Source organism: Aulonocara stuartgranti (assembly GCF_965226115.1).
Source record: "Aulonocara stuartgranti genome assembly, chromosome: 15".
In the NCBI taxonomy this organism is placed as follows: Eukaryota; Metazoa; Chordata; class Actinopteri; order Cichliformes; family Cichlidae; genus Aulonocara; species Aulonocara stuartgranti.
In genome coordinates this window covers 12,137,227-12,153,223 of record NC_138951.1, presented here as the reverse complement: position 1 = coordinate 12,153,223, position 15,997 = coordinate 12,137,227, and the positions used below count along the sequence as shown (strand labels likewise).

The following is a 15,997-nucleotide window of genomic DNA, read 5'->3' as shown; positions in this document are numbered from 1 at the left end:
GACGAGACGTGCATGCACAGAAACGCATGGTTTAGATATCAGTTCCGTTAATATTCCAACAGATTAGACAGCAACTTAATCCTAAATCATTCTGACACTTAAACCCATCTCTTAAGACAGCCCTTTACTGCCAGCGTAGAGGGCACAACCAATTAGGGCTGCCAAAGTGGAGCTCAACAGCAGCCGTATGCGGACAGACCCCACCGGCCAAAATCACTAACTCAATCTCGCCATATTAATCTCCGTGTATCCCCTGTCAGCTCCACTTTTTCATGCTTGAGCCAAAAATGATCACACACCACCATTCAGCGAATCTGGCGAGCCCCCATAATCCAGCCCCACTCTGTCATTTTGGCATCGTCTGTTCTGTCATCATAGCTCACCTCCCAAGACACTACCTCCACCACCACTCACACATCCAATCTGGCATTGTGTGATCCAGCCACACTTTATCACTACACTGCTGGCTTCTCTACAACTGCGCCTCAAGTGTTACGATGGCTGCCAACTGTGTCCCAGCGCAGCACAACTCTAATATCCTGCCTGCCACTTGCCACCATGCCAGCCTTCTAGCCTTTGCCAAATACATTGGGCATTTTGCCAGTAGTTGCCCCCCGTTATTCCTCTCTTTCGGGTTCTCATATTAACACTGTCAATCAGACCTTGCTGTTCCGCTCTCCCCTGGAAGGCATGGACGCCTCCACATTCAACACCTGTTAAATATAACAATGAAAAACTGCCTAATCATTTGGGTTTTAATCTGTCATTGTGTTTGGCCATAGGTTTTGACTTCAAAGCATTGTAGCACTGTGTCGTCTACCAACAGTTCGTTGTTTTCACTCCGTGTTCTTGCATGTGTTTATTCTGCTACTGTTGGTAAAACAGAAAACATTTAAATGGTTTGCCATGCAGAGGTGCGTCAATAGGAGCACTTATATTTAGCTTCTTCTGTATTACAGGTGTATCAGAGTCTGGATCATGAGTTACAGAGACATGTGAGTCTGCAGGACACACTGCAGCAGTGCCAGACGTGGTTGAACTCTGTGTCAGAAGAGCCAGAGCCTCCTACACATCCTTCTTTCAGCCTCGAGGAGGCTTTACAGCAGGTTAGTAACCATACATACATAAAGTAAGTATTAGGGATGGGTATTGATAAGATTTTCACGATTTTGATTCCATCTTCGATTCTGTTTAACGATTCGATTCTTTATCGATTCTCTTATCGATTCTTATTTTTAAAAAAGGAGAACACTAAGGTCGATTAGCTTAGAACTTTGTTTTATATCTTCTCTTTGAACAAGATAGAAATTTAGGAGTAACATGGCCTTACAAACCCAACCGTGAGATCTTAAGAGATCCAGCCTACGGCTCTTCAATGGGGTGTCACAGGGTCCCCAGGAAAAAAAAATGTAAATGTAAAATAATAAAATAAATATTCTTCTGTAGCAATAACAAAGTATAATATAAATTATTCTGTAACAATTACACAAGAATATCCAGTAATGTCTCTGCCTACAATTAAACACATTCACTTACCGAAAATCGGAGCATCTGCTGTGCAAGCCTTTTACCACAAACTTAGTCACTGCTCGTGACATTCGTCTATCCTGACCTGAAAGGAGACGCTACCGGTAGACTGCAGCGAGAACTGCCAGCATCTGAGCCAGACTCTGTCTGTCTCTCTCATCATGGTCACCTAAATGCACAGTAATGGCAGGTTTTGTAATAAGGCAGATCGCGCTAACATAATATGCACTGTTAGTTGATTATTTACCTGCCGCATTAACGGGAGAGGACGTGCAAACGTTACTGCTGCTGCTGGGTTGAGATTCACGAGTCCGGAGCGGAATTAAAAACATGACATTCATTTTCTACTTTGCAAGTATTGCAAGTTGTTTGCAAGTATTGCAAGTTGCCCGGTTGTCATCCGTTCCCGTAAAGTATAATCAAACTTTTGAGCGTTTGAGCCGCTTCGGCGCCGTGTTTCCTGCCAGGTAAATGACGCTCCGCAACGTGGTGAGAGAGGATGTAGTGAGGATATAATATGCCCAACCAGTAAAATCAATAAAATTAATAGACAGCTATATACAAACAGGTGAAGCAGGAGCGGGCTCTGCAGGAGCAGGCTGGCACTTACCTCCAGCTTGTGTGCGCCACGTGTGACCTGTGTGAGCCGAGGGTGAGGGAGACCGCAGCAGCTATCCAACAGGTCAAACTGCAGGTCAGTTCACTTTAAGAAGCTTTTAAGCAAAAGAGTACAAGTTTCAGCATGCATGTTTATAGCTCATATACCCATCGTGAAATGACTGCACTTTATTGTTGTGTCTAGATTGAGGAGCGTATGCTGCTTTGTGAAGAGGTAGCCGACAGCTGGAGAGACATCGAGGAGCAGAAGGCAGATCTGGAGACCCAGCTAATAGAGACAGAGCAGCAGCTTCAGAACCTCACCAGGAGACCTGCAGAGCTGGAGCCTAAGATTGCACAGAACCAGCTGGACAAGGCCCAGGTTAGATTTTACTATTTTACTTTTTTAACATTTTTTTTTTACATTTTTTTACATTTACATTTTTCAAAGAGTTTTCTTTTAGCTAAAATCATACAATTTGAGTTGCTGCTCAGAATAATCCCAGAAACCAACTCTTATCTTTCTTCCAGGAGTTCCTGCAGCAGATTAAGGAGAAACAATCTGAGGTAACACGTCTGCATGAAGCCATCGGCAGGTTGATGGACGGACAGGTCTCTCCTGCCCTGGAGGAGATAAGGAGACTGAAGAAAAGCTGGATGGACCTGGGCCAGCGGGCTGAAGAGCTGGAAGCCCTGCGGGGGGAGGACATGCAGCGAAGTGGAGAGTACCAGGAGAGTGTTGTTGCTGTAGAGGAACTTTTCCATCAAGTATCCAGGGAATGGGACTACCTTGCTAGGTATCAGACTTTTTTGTTTTTATCAAGGCTGTAATGTCATTCTCTGCATGGCATCCACTTATGTATATACAGAAATAGCTATATATATGAATACACAACATAGTTTCATTAGTCTTTCTACCGCAATAGAGACAAAAGTTTACATTTTTATTACTATATCCCTGATGTCCCTTAACTCATGTATATATGTTACTAGGGCTGACACAGAGAGTACAAGTGAGCATCTAGAAGCACTCAGGAAGCTCGCCAGTGACCTAGAGGAGCAAAGAGAAACTCTGGAAGACTTGAGGGACCAGAGACAAGCTATCCTGCCTCGACTTAGCCTGCTAGACAAGGAGCTGGTCAAACAACAGGTGAGGACATTATTTTTTTCTATAACTGTATGTGTCCAGCAATATGCTAATATGATCACACGGTCGAAGTAATATTGACACATTTTCTGGAAATATTGTATTTCATCAGGTGGGTCATCTGGAGCAGCGCTGGGCACAGCTGGAATCGCTGATTCAGCAGAAGATCCAGGACTCTGCGCAGATGCTAGAGGATCTTGCCCGAGTGGAAAATCAGCTGAGAGATGCCAGAGAGTGGGTGGAGGAGCAGCGGCCTGCCCTCACCTCTGCCCTGAAAACCAGCCCACCCCCCGATCTGGCCCAGAGTTTCCTGTTTGACCACCTGAGCGTATGTGTAGAGCTGGAGGCCCGTCAGCAGCTGCTCGGTCAGGCAGTGAAGGAAGCTCAAGCTGTGGCTTCCAGGCTGGGACTGAGTGAAAAGAGACGCCTGCAGGAGCTCGTTGAACAAGCCCAGACTGAAGTGGAGGCTCTCGGGGCTCGGGTTGCCCAAAGGAGGAAGTACCTTAGTAAGGTAACAGCTGGACTTATGATTTAGATTGAAAATAACATTTTAATTATGCCTTAACGGGGCTAATTATATCCTGAGCTATTAGTCTGGTGAAAGAAAAAAAAGACCCAAAGAAAAACCAGGTAGTCCAAGAAATAAATTCTGCTTATCCTGCCAAAGTCCATTTGTAAATAAATTGTGATGTTTCTGTCTTCCTCTCAGGCCTTCACAGAGAGGACACAGTTCCTTCAAGGCCTGGGGAGAGCATTATCTTGGATACAGCAACAGGAGAGGAAGGCCTTGATAGATGACCACATAGCACTTCTTCCTGAGGACCTGGCAAAGCAGGTTGCTGGATGTCGAGGTGTTCAGAGCAGCTTACGAGCTTATCAGAGGGAGCTGGCATCTCTCTGGGTACAAGGCCGCGATCTGGAGAGAGATGCCACTGACAAAGAGAGAGCAGAAACGCTGGCAAGACTTGAGGAGCTACAGTCTGCTTTTGAAACTGCTCTCCAGAGGACTACCCAGCGTCTTGCAGCCTTAGAGAAAGCCTTGACCTCCAGGAAGTACTTCCAGGTTGACCTAGACAAGACTTGTCAGTGGCTGAGACAAGCAGATGACATAACATTTCCGGAAATCAATTTAAGCACTGCTGATGATAGCTCGGATTTGCAGTCACAGCTTTCCAATTATCAAAATGTCCTAGAACAAGCTTCCGAGTATGAGAACCTCCTTCTTATTGTCCAAAGAATAGGTCAGGAGATCCTCCCTACTCTGAATGAGATCGACCATTGCTACCTGGATGAGCGGCTCAATGCCCTGCCACAGCAGTACAATGCCATCCTAGCTCTAGCCAAAGAGAAGAAAGACAGGGTCCAACAGATTATCCTAGAACGGAAAGAGTTCTGCACTTTCTTTGATATTACTCGTAATGCACTGGAGGAGCTTCAGGAGCAGTTTGACAATCTGGAGAAGCAGACTATCAGTATTGAAGAGGAGGAAGTTGTTAGTTTAGTTAATGAATACAGAAATATAAATGAAAGTTTAGTCCATATTAGCCCTGCTGTTAGAGAACTGCATGGGAAAAATGAGGGTTTCCTCAGTAAAGGTCAGCACTACAGAGCTGAGGAGACACAGCAGCTTGTGAGTCTCCACAACACACTGAAAAGGAGAATTGATCAGAAGATCAAACACTTACATGATTGCTTGGAAATACTATCTAAACACAAAGTAGTTTTTTCCAAGTTAGACTCAGAGTTACAGTCTGCTAAAGAGGAGCTGGTGAAATTGAAATCAGACAAAGAAGTAAGTGCCATAGATAAAATCTCAAGTCTTTATTTACTGCTGGAAAATCTGGATGGAGTGAACTCTCAGGCTGAAGAATGCAACCAACAGATGCAAAACCTTTGTCTTACGACTGATGCTGCTGCCTTTCAGGAAACTAGTCTGCAGCTCCAGTCGCTGCAGTCTTTACGATGTGACGCTAAGCGTTTCGTTGAAGAAAGCGAAACGACAGTCGCAAAAAATGAAGACTTCACAAGAGCTGTTGAGAAAGTGTTCGAGTGGTTGAGGACGGTTAAAGACAAAACGAAGGATCCTTTGACCTTTTCAGAGGTCAAAATTGAGAGGATACACGAGGAAGTGCGGAAACTGAAAATCAAGGAGGAAGAAGTGAAAAGTAGACTGAGGGTCGTTGATGTCTTGGGTGCACGAGAAAAGCAAAAGTACAAAAGCAGGAAAGCAACCGTTCCTTCCCATGTAGAAGAGAAACTGCAGGAGCTGGGAAGGCTGGGAGATGAAGTCCAACAAGGAATTTGTGCAAAACAAGTATGTAATTATGTTTGTTGATTGCTTTAATTCACCTTATAGCTATTTTCTGATAGTATTGTGACGTTGCACTAAATGTAATTGATATACATTTGGAAATGACTGCCTCAGTTATTGTCCACAGTATTCCTGAGCCATCATTCATGGTTTAAAGTTCTAAATGTTACTTTCAGTGTCATGTCCTCCCTCACTGTTAATATTAATCAACTTGGGGAGGTTAAAACATTTCAAATATATCCTTAGCATCTTCTTCTATAAAAACAAGACTACTGGTAAGTTTAAAAACAGGACATTTTTACACATTAACAGCAAAAATGTGGTTTAATGTTTAAACTGTGCCCTTCTCTATCAACTCATTTACATAGATAAAATCTTGTGGGAGGCCAGAAAAAGAAGTTAATTAAATCACCTTTTGCATATTCTAGCTGGCTGTGGATCAAGCGCTTTCCTTGGTCCAGAGGCACCACTTATCTCTGCAGTCCATGCAGAAATGGCTAGACTCCGCTGCGGCTTTGCTTCAGAGGGCCACCACAGGGGTGGAGCTCGAAAACCAAGCAGACTGTGCACAGGATCTGGAAGAAATTTTAGCTAAGGAAAAAAACTTCAAAACTGGTTTACAGGAGTTCGGGACTTTAGATCCCTTGCTGGTGGATTTTCTGGAGGCAGGAGTGATGAGTGGGCTCAGAGAAAAAGTAAACACAATGCAGCTAAGAAGCACCGAAGTCAAACAGCAAGTGGATACTTACAGAGAAGTGTTGGAGAGGTGTGTGCTATATCAAGTATACATATACAGTTTATATTTATTCCATATACCTAAAATGATGTTGTGCATAGTTTCTTTATTATGTCACCCATCATTGATGTTCAATCTGAATGTTTCTTAGATGTGCAGCTCTGTGGAGCTCCTTCCAACGTGAGAAAGAGACCGTGGTTGAGCAAATGAATGATTCAGAGGGCAGGATGGCCATGTTCACTACAGCTAAAGCTGTAAGCGCCCACCAAGCAGAAGACAAGTGTCAAAGATACAAGGTGGGTCACTGTGTCAGAGAAAAAGAGATTCTGTATTAGAAATTACAGAAATGATCTAGCCTTTCCCAGGGGTTGTATCTTTTAGTTTTGCATGATATGTTTGAGGAGAACATATTTATTAAACAGCTTTGTGTCGTATCTCTTATAACCTTTTGGTTCTAGTCACTGGTGGCGCATGTTGACCTGCTGGAAATGCCTCTGAATGCTTTGAAAGAAAGAGCAGCAGAGCTGGAGCAATTAATCTCTGAATCCAGCAAAGCTATCACCAGTCACGTTGTGTCGTCGCTATGGCAACGGTGGACCCATCTCCGCAGTGTGGCCCGAGCCCAGGAGAGGGCACTGGAGGACACTGCTAGAGAGTGGAGGAACTTCAATGAGAAAGTAAGAGACAGTTTACCCGTGGGTTTTTGTGCATGTTATTGGTGTGGTGGTCCTCACGTATTGGCCTGCTTTCTGGGGAATAAAGAGCAGGTCCCCACACTGTAAATCGCTGAAGTAAACCTTTAGGGAAAAGGTTTACTTTAAGGTCCCAAATCATGAAAATGTGTTTTTATTAGCTTGAAGATGTAAAAAGTATAAATTTCCTTGTCACCGTAATTTTTCTAGCACTCTCCACAACTAGACCACCTTCTAGTTTTATAAACCACTGAAAACTGGATGATCAATGATTATAGACATATAGCTAATAAATGCAACACATCCTACTCTCTGACTGCTCGGTTTCTTTTAGGTGAATGTGAAAGTCCTAGTTAAGCACGCAACTCAGACTCTTTTTAAGTGTGGCTGTATCAGAACCTTGTGCACGGTCGATTTATTAGCTTTAGTGGATGATAGTTTGTACTTTGCCAGGTTGGTGAAGCAGACAGGAGTAGCAAGGAAACTAACTGGATCATATAAAAAATATTATTTTCAGAGTGGGCTGTGTTTATTTTATTACTTCTTTGCTTTACGTGATATGTGATGGCCTTTGCTAAGAGAAGACTTGTTTTATTCTGCTGTCAAAGGCACCAGACTCCACTGATAAAAACACTCATACTTTGCCCAACACAGAAGAGGCTGATCTGCCTCAGCTTGATCAGTTAGGTTATTTCTGTTATTGTGTGGCTTTTATGTTGAATCACCAGAGTCCCACTCTGACGGTCCGGAAACTTGCAGAGAATATGGGACATTTTAGGTTTGGATAAAGGTTCAGGTAAGACAAGCATTAGCTATGGCTGAAGCAAAAGTCAGACCCGAGTACGTCACAAGTCTTCAGTCTGTCCCTGTGTGGTCTCTATAATCAACCCTTCACTGGCGTCCAGTTAAGTCCCTGTTTATTTTAAGAATGCTGTGGTCCACCCACTTTTTCACTTTTTGTTTTGATGTTTTAGTGTTTTGTTTTATTTATAAAGGTGCTTTGTAAATAAAATATGACTTTACTTACTAACCTTCTGCAAAAATGCGTCTGCAAATTTGGGTCAAACACAGTAACCGCTGAACACCAGTTGGTGTGCAGTGATGTAACTCCAGGCTTTAGGCCAGTTGTTTCCTTCTGCCAAAACACTGTGTCATGGAGTGTTTTCCCGCCTTTTGACCTAATTTGTGTTTGAACGCTCTCTGTTTCCCATAAATACCCACAAGACACTCTTCCTAAAAAAGGAAATGAAGTCATATTGTAAGTAACTGTCACTTCCTCATATGTGGCACATTCCTGCTGTCCACTGTTTTTCTGTGGCCCCTTTGTTCAACTGGGCATGATGTCATCCTCTTTGTCCACTGATTCCTTTGACTATCACAAAGTCTTGTCCCACATAAAGTAGACTGGCAGCAATCACAAGTGAAAACAGACAAAAATGTTAGTAATTATGTCTCCCAGCCCCTTTATTAAACCCACAAGCTCTACATGAAGCTGAATGTGGAGAATAATTCTGTAAATAAACATCTGTCCCTCAGATGGAGAAGGTACGATCGGTGTCCATAGACCTCCACGGTCGTGTCCCAGACAGCACGGTTGAGAAAGCAGCCACCAGGGCGGCGCTTCAGAGTCTCCTGGAGTACCATGACTCCTTCAGTCTGGAAGTGGAGAGGGAGCAGTCCATACTGGCTCTGCTGGGGCAACAAAGTTGCAGTCTTAGGGGAGAGGATGACAAGGTGGAAGTGATGGAGAAAAGCACTGAGAACGGACACAAGGAGACGCCGTGCTCACAGGAGATCCAGAGCATGCAGGCGCAGTATGACAGGTGAGATGACTGCTGCTGGGGCTGCTGACAGCCACTTTATACTCATAATGATTATTGCTATAATTGTTCAACTTAGGTAGGTGGATATTTAAGTTGTTTTACAGCCTCCTAGTACAAGGATAATGGGGCTACTTTTCAGTTTATCTTCATTTTTAAAAAGAGTTTCTGCTTTTTACCACTTAAATTTGTTTATAGTAAATGTAATAAATATCCCATTCAGACCGAAATGTGTTTGTTTATTTTGATCTTTTTCTTCCTTGTCTTGTCAGCCTTGTGTTGCAGGTGCGGGCTAGCAGGACTCAGGTGCATCAGGAATTGAGGGAGAGAGAGGAGGTTGAGAAAGAGCTAGGCTTAGTCAAAGGCTGGATCCAGGACACCCGAGGTTTATTGCTGAGTCCCACTGCAGACCTGGATTCACTGCTGCAAGAGCTAGAGGTAAAGGACTTACTAGTCTCACACATAAAGCAAACATAGTCTGACTTCAGTGGTGTTTTTTTTCTTGTTTAGACACAAATACAATGTATTAACATAATTAACAGATGTGATTATGTTTGAATGTGTGAGAGTAAAGCTATGGATTTACTTGTTTATCTATGTTCCTACCCTCACCTGTGGCAGCAAGCTGTTAGTAGTCATCAAAACAATGAGATAGTACATGGAAGTGGTAAAAATGAATGTCCTCTGAAGGGTCTCTGGGCTCTTCCTTAAAGTAAGAACAGTGGTCATTTGGAAGGGGCTCACAGTAGAGTCACTACTCTCCCAATTGAAAGGAGCCTGTTGAGGTGGTTCAGACATCTGAATAGGATTCCTCCTGGGCATATCCTACTAGAAGGAGGCCTCAAGGCAGACCCATGACAAGTTAGAAAGGTTATTCCTCTCGGCTGGCTTGAGGATGCCTTGGTGTCCTGCGGGAGAGCTGGAAGAGCTTAGTCTGCTACCTTGTGACCAAGAGCCAGATAAGTGGTGAAAAATAGATAGATTAATGGAAAAATGATAAAAAGGGATTTGTAGTCATTCATGTAATAATTACAAATTTAAAAAAACACCCAAACAATTTCTAAAGTGAAATCACCAATAATGAAATGTTGCTATTGGTGGATCACTGCTTTGTCTCCATGAAGTTAGTTTAACTCCCTGACAAAGATTTATACACTTAAATGAGTTAGTTAAGTTAAACAAGACCAAGCTATAACGGGAGTTTAATTTTTGATTAATTGTTGATCATTCAGCTTGATTATAACCATGTATATTTCATCAAGTGCAGCTTCTCGTATGTTACATTCATGTCATACACTTTGCCTTGTAGACGGCACACGGTGAGGTGATCAGCAGACGTCAGAGTGTGGAGCGGATGACAGAGCTGCAGCAATCAAAGTACCAGGACCTCCAAGCTGGCCTGCCCTCTGAACTCAGCATGCAGCTAGCTGAGGTGGCGCTGGCTCTCGGATCTGCTGAGGATCAGGTAAGCTCATTTTACTTATTGTATTATTTGACTCTAATAATGATGCATGTATGAATATTATCAATGAAATATGACACTGATTTGTTTAACATTCATTTAGTCTTGTCAAGAGGTTTATGTTAGTATTTGACCTATGTTTTTTTAACTGTGTATTTCTAAGGTATTATGTGGTCTAATTGTTAAGGCTCTATTACACAATCACAAAAGTTCTGTGTTGGATGTTGTCTGCAACTCTTTCTTCACACATATTCTATCTGTAACTTCTCTGCCACTAACAAAAAGCCAAAAAGGGATGTTAAACAAACATTGTGTGTGTTTCTGATATCCACTTCAGGTGCAGGCAAGGGAAAGGGAGGTGCAGCAGACCAGAGATGTGAAAGAGGACTTCAGCTCCCGACTGCAGGACATCGAGGCAAAGCTGAAGACCATTGCTCTAAAATTGGAAGACAAGGGTGCCGACCTGGAGGAGGCCAAAGAAGACACCAAAGTAATCAAACAGACAGATTGACTAATTAGCAAGCAATTAACCCCTGTTAAATCGGCTATTCATTTTGCAGATGTTGAGGTTAATGAGTGAATTGAGTTCTGGCTTCAACAGTGACCCACTTTTGAGAGGAGTATTCCAGATGGGAGTTTGAGCCCCTTGCCTCCTGTTCTTCTTCTTGTCTCCCCAGCATGTTTCTTCCCTCACTCATTTGTAGAAAAAAAACTTTGGAGTTAAAATTCATTTAAAGGAGCAGTTTGAGCACATCCCACATGCCTCTGGTTTAGTAATTAATCACTGTTCCTCGCCAGGAAAGCTATAAAACCCCAACTTGTCATTCATACGCTTTTAAAGCTGTGGGTCACAATTAAGTAGTTACTGCTTTTAGGATGAGAGTGTTACTTGAAATGTATCCTGACTGTGTTCAAAATAAACTCTAAATCTAGTTTTACCTCGCTCATGAACTCCCTTTCTTTAATCTCTGCCCTCCTTACACCTCCTTTCTCCTCCGTTTTTTTTCACCCCCTCCTCTCCTCCCTTCTCCAGGCTCTTTCTGAGGAGTGTGAATCCTGCGGTTGCTCTCTGGCAGAGTTGGGAGTGGCTGTGCAGGAGTTTGGGGAGCAGAACCCTCTCCTGTGTAAGCAGCTGGGTGATGCTGTAGCCAAACTGACAGAGGTGCAGCACCACACCTCGCAGCAGGTCCAGGATAGAGCCAACAGACTGAAGAAGGTGTGGGGGGGGGCAGTCAGTTCAGTGTGCCATCCAAATGATTTGTTTCATATAATTCTCTTAAATATTATTATATTAAATGTAGTTTTTGTATTATTTGCTCTGACTTTGTGGTCTTCTGTTGAGCAGGCAGAAAGACAGGTGGAGGAATATCAGGGCATGAAGGCATTCATTTTGAGCTGGACAAAGAAAGCTGAGGCTCTGGTCACCGGTAATATCATTTGGAGCTCTGCGTCCCAGCTGCAGGAGCAAATTCGAGCACACCAGGTGAGCTTTAATGGCGCTGCCAGCAGGGATTGTGAATAGCTATAAGTTTTCCTAAAGCTGCTGTTGTGTAAGATGAATGGGTTCTATTAAAATCCATGTTTATTCTTCCTCCAAAATATTAATCCTGGAGCTGTGGATACCCCACAAAGTTGAAGCTAATTAGATGCACCGAGTTTTTAAAATTCCAGTGAAACGTCATGCTCTACACTATGTCGACTGGCCTTAATTAGTATAACTGCACACCCGAGAAGACTCCTCTCCTTGACTTATAATTTGCGTTCATTTGGTGGCAGGCCTTACTGCGTGAGTGTCGAGGTCTCCATGGTGACTTGGAGGCCATGGGGGAGAGGGAGGTGCAGCTGGCGGATGTGTTGCAGACAGAGGGGTGGAGCCAGCGGGTGAAACACCTCAGCAGACGCACAGAAGAGCTGCAGCAAACTGCCAAGACTCGCCTCCAGAGTCTGCAGGATGCAGCTAAGGTACATGACACTTTTAAGAAAGCATTACAGGAGTTATGCAGTACCCCCCTGCCTCAGTCTTCCCGTGATCACATCATCTCCATTGCTGCCAAAAAAACTGTGGCTATTCCCATTTTATAATTCCACACACTCTGTTGCATAAGAGCATGTGCACATCCTTTCAAATTGAGTCAATTATAATTTAGCCACAACTCAACAGTGCCCCCTTATGGTCATTCACGACAGATTACTCCATCATAATGGAAGGCACTGTTTCATTTAGCGTGTGCAGCAGTAATCTGTTACGCTAATCTGATTGCCATGCAGCTGCTTCCCAGACGACAGTCTGTTGCTGATTGTTGCTAATAACACTGTGCATTGGAAATCTGTTTACAACTCCTCTTGTGAGTTAGATTTTTTTTCTGGGTCTAGATTGCAGAGCACGAGTTTAATTTGTAGCGACTTGTAATTTAGTTTCTTTCCAATGATGCACATTAAGGTCAGTTAGAATTTGCAAATGAATACATTTTAAAGCGAGAGGCACCACTATCTTCATCATTCAAACTGCACTGAGGGAAAAAAAACATTTGCAGCATTAGATATCCACAAAGGAGCTTTGATACTTTTAAAAATCTGTTTTCATGTGGGTTTGATTACTGCTGTGTACAGAAGCTACATTCTATCTTGTATCTTTGCCCACATATACTTTCCCTTGATTTGTTATGTCTGTATCTCTCCTCAGGACATGTTGCGTCTGGAAGCGGAGGTCAAGAGCCTCCATGCTGCTGTAGATCAGATACAGGCCACACTTGCTTCCCCTGAACTTAACAAGCTCAGTCTCAGAGAGCAGTTGACACAGAGACAGGTAAACACAAACATAATACTGGCAAACAGCTTGTGTCCAGTCAGTCTGCAGATGTCATTTAAATTAGCGTCCATTGATATACATCTAGCATTTCTATCTCCCGTCTTATTATCAACCTCTTTGCTTTTCAATAAGCGTCTGCTGGTGGAAATGGAGGGCTTTAAGCAGCAAGTAGCTGCTGTTCAGCAGTGTCAGAGCGCCCTCCGGCTGCCAGAGGAGGTAGTGGCCAGTCTGCCTATCTGCCGCACAGCTCAGACTCTGCAGCAAGAAGCCAGCCAAGTGCAACACACCACAATCCAGCAGTGCAACATCCTGCAGGTAAAAGGCAGCCCGAGTATTATGAAGGCTGTTGATGAGCTGTTAGATATAAAGTCATAGTGACAGAGACAAGAAACACTACATTATCAGCCTTTGTGATAAGAACCCTACTATCAAAATTATATATTTTTTCAGTTGCATTGTTTTTGTTAGTATTTTATCGCTTAAAAGTAGCACTGAAATTTCAGCTGATGAGAAGAGTTATTGCTTTGAAGAGTGGATGCTCTGAAACCTGGGCTCTGTAGTGTTTCAACAAGCCTTCTCAGGAATGTCTGTGTTTTCTTTAAGCCCCCATCAGAGGCCAACTGTAGTGAAGATTAGCCCTGAGGACGAAGCAAGTGACTGTCAGCCAATAAATCAGTCAATCCATTTGAACCAAATACATCATGTTTAACAAGAACTGAAACAGTTCATCTCCCATGTGGGCACATTGTTCTGGCTCAAGGTCAAATTTGTGACAGGCTGTCTAAAACATTTTGACACACAGACCTTCTGATTCGGTCATCTACTAATCGGAAGGTTGGTTCTTCAGTCCCTGGCTGATCCAGTCCAAATATCCATGAGAAAGATACTAACCCCAAGTTGCTAGATAGATAGAAAGCACATAACTAGAAAAAACATAGAAAAAAGTGCATGTGTGAATGAGGCAAGTTGTATAAAGTGATTTGAGTGCACAGATAGAGTAGAAAAATGCTATATGAGAACCAGTCCATTTACCATTTACATTCACATCTATCTTTGTAATCACAATATTCTAATCGTGGTAATTTAGCTCTCACACACCTGCATTATTTCAATATCAGCAAATGAAAAATACAGCTTATTCTGTCTAATAAGAGCTTACCAACAATATAATGAGCATGCTCAGTACCAGTTACTGCGTATGGATATGAGAGTCAACGTAAAAGTTTAGAACTTGACTTCCTGCGACGATTGGGAAGGGAAAATATAATTTCCTTCAGGGATCTATATAGTAAATACAGTTTCATTCATCTCATTTTACCTTAACGCCCTGACAGGAGGCCGTGGTGCAGTATGAGCAGTATGAACAGGAAGTGAAGAACCTCCAGAGATTAATTGAAGAAGCTCATCGGATCATTCAGGACCGGCCCGTTTCCACTAATAATATACAGGAACTTCAGGCTCAGATACACCACCACGAGGTATGAGGGTCTCCTTACTTTCTGTCATTTATCTGTTCGGTTTATTAGAACAGCAGTGTGTAGGTGATAAACATGTAACCCCCAAATCATCAACATTATCAATAAAATGCAGCTTTATGATTGTCTTATCCAAGGTTGTCAAAAATAAGGCCAGAATTGGCCCTGCAAAGATTCCCATCCGAATGGCTTTGGAAAATGTAAAGTAGAATAGAAATTTTGGCTTTTTAATATTTATATATTTCTCAGGGATTGTGTGGTTAAACTTCTGTACAGTGGTTTCACTGGCCCTCCCTACAAGATTTGCTCCTAGAACAACATTTTAGTCTTCTGCCGTAAACCAAATTGAGTGTGACTCTTAAAAAATTAGTTGATGCCTCAGACATTCAGACATTTCTATTGAGGTCAGTATTTTTAACATCAAAGAGTTAAGTGAAAGAAACAGAGAACTTGAGTCATTATGTTTCCTGTCCTATGTTTCAATGCACAGAGGCAAAAAGCAGAAGTTGTGGCACCAGTGAATGTATCATATATCTTAAATTAGCCTTAGGAAAGCCTGACTAAAATGACTCAAACTATAATTCTATCATTTCATTGCATCATTCAGTATAAGCAAAAGCTGCTTCTATAGAGCCCTGAAATTGTTGAGTAAATCTAGTGTGAGAACACAAATGTCAAAGTGGTTAGGTTGGACATGAATTGTTCTTTAATCTTCCAGCTCTTCAGTACAAATGCTTGTCTGTCTTATTACACCTGTTTGAGAATGGCACAGAGGTGTGTAGTCCAGGGAATTCACAGCATGCACATGTGCTTCCTTCTGTACGCTCCACCCAGGCAATTCCCTCAGCTAAACCAAACAGACAGGCCAGGCAGTCGACAATGCTCACATAAACACCTACAGTCAATTTAGACCAATCCTAACATGCATGTTTTTGGACTGTGGGAGTTAGATGCAAGTCAGTCTGCACATTCAAACCCAAAACCTCCTTGCTGTCAGCCATCAAGGGACCCTGGTTAAAAATAAATGGTCAATTAATACCCCTTTCCATCATTCCCCCTAAATCCCAGTTTAAAAACATCTGATTTAATCTCCCTTTTAACATGATCAAAGCATGCATTTTCCCAAACAGCAATCCAGAGAAAATGTTGTGTGGTGCTTTTACAAGCCCAACTCACGCACATTCCTAGTTTTATCTGATGGTGCATGTAAATATAATCTGCATAGACAGATGCCAGAGTTAGATGGTTTTCACCTGAGCAATTTGAGCCTCTGCTGCAGTTTCACTTTGCTGAGTATGTTAGATCTCCCATGCCGAGAAGGAGATTGTGAAGGGGGAGTGCAGATGCAAAGACCTGCAGAGAAACATCGTGTCTCCCCACAGGCAACATTTTTTTCTTTTATTACGTTTTAATTTCTGCTG

The 15,997-nt window shown here is 42.7% G+C and overlaps 1 protein-coding gene across 4 annotated transcripts in view; it reads left to right on the top strand.

Moving 5' to 3' along the window:
• syne1a (spectrin repeat containing, nuclear envelope 1a) overlaps positions 1-15,997 on the top strand; it is a gene marked incomplete at its 5' end in the record, with an annotated part of 121,706 nt that overhangs the window by 69,380 nt on the left and 36,329 nt on the right. For all 4 annotated transcript variants that reach the window (XM_082506593.1, XM_082506595.1, XM_082506594.1 and 1 more), the window contains 20 exons: positions 960-1,106; positions 2,096-2,221; positions 2,330-2,506; positions 2,656-2,921; positions 3,118-3,274; positions 3,384-3,782; positions 3,981-5,585; positions 6,011-6,348; positions 6,470-6,614; positions 6,777-6,995; positions 8,547-8,833; positions 9,103-9,268; positions 10,140-10,295; positions 10,630-10,782; positions 11,326-11,508; positions 11,638-11,775; positions 12,069-12,254; positions 12,976-13,098; positions 13,234-13,416; positions 14,436-14,579. In XM_082506593.1, the coding sequence (XP_082362719.1) occupies positions 960-1,106; positions 2,096-2,221; positions 2,330-2,506; positions 2,656-2,921; positions 3,118-3,274; positions 3,384-3,782; positions 3,981-5,585; positions 6,011-6,348; positions 6,470-6,614; positions 6,777-6,995; positions 8,547-8,833; positions 9,103-9,268; positions 10,140-10,295; positions 10,630-10,782; positions 11,326-11,508; positions 11,638-11,775; positions 12,069-12,254; positions 12,976-13,098; positions 13,234-13,416; positions 14,436-14,579 (5,298 nt within the window). The remainder of the gene's footprint in view (positions 1-959; positions 1,107-2,095; positions 2,222-2,329; positions 2,507-2,655; positions 2,922-3,117; positions 3,275-3,383; positions 3,783-3,980; positions 5,586-6,010; positions 6,349-6,469; positions 6,615-6,776; positions 6,996-8,546; positions 8,834-9,102; positions 9,269-10,139; positions 10,296-10,629; positions 10,783-11,325; positions 11,509-11,637; positions 11,776-12,068; positions 12,255-12,975; positions 13,099-13,233; positions 13,417-14,435; positions 14,580-15,997) is intronic.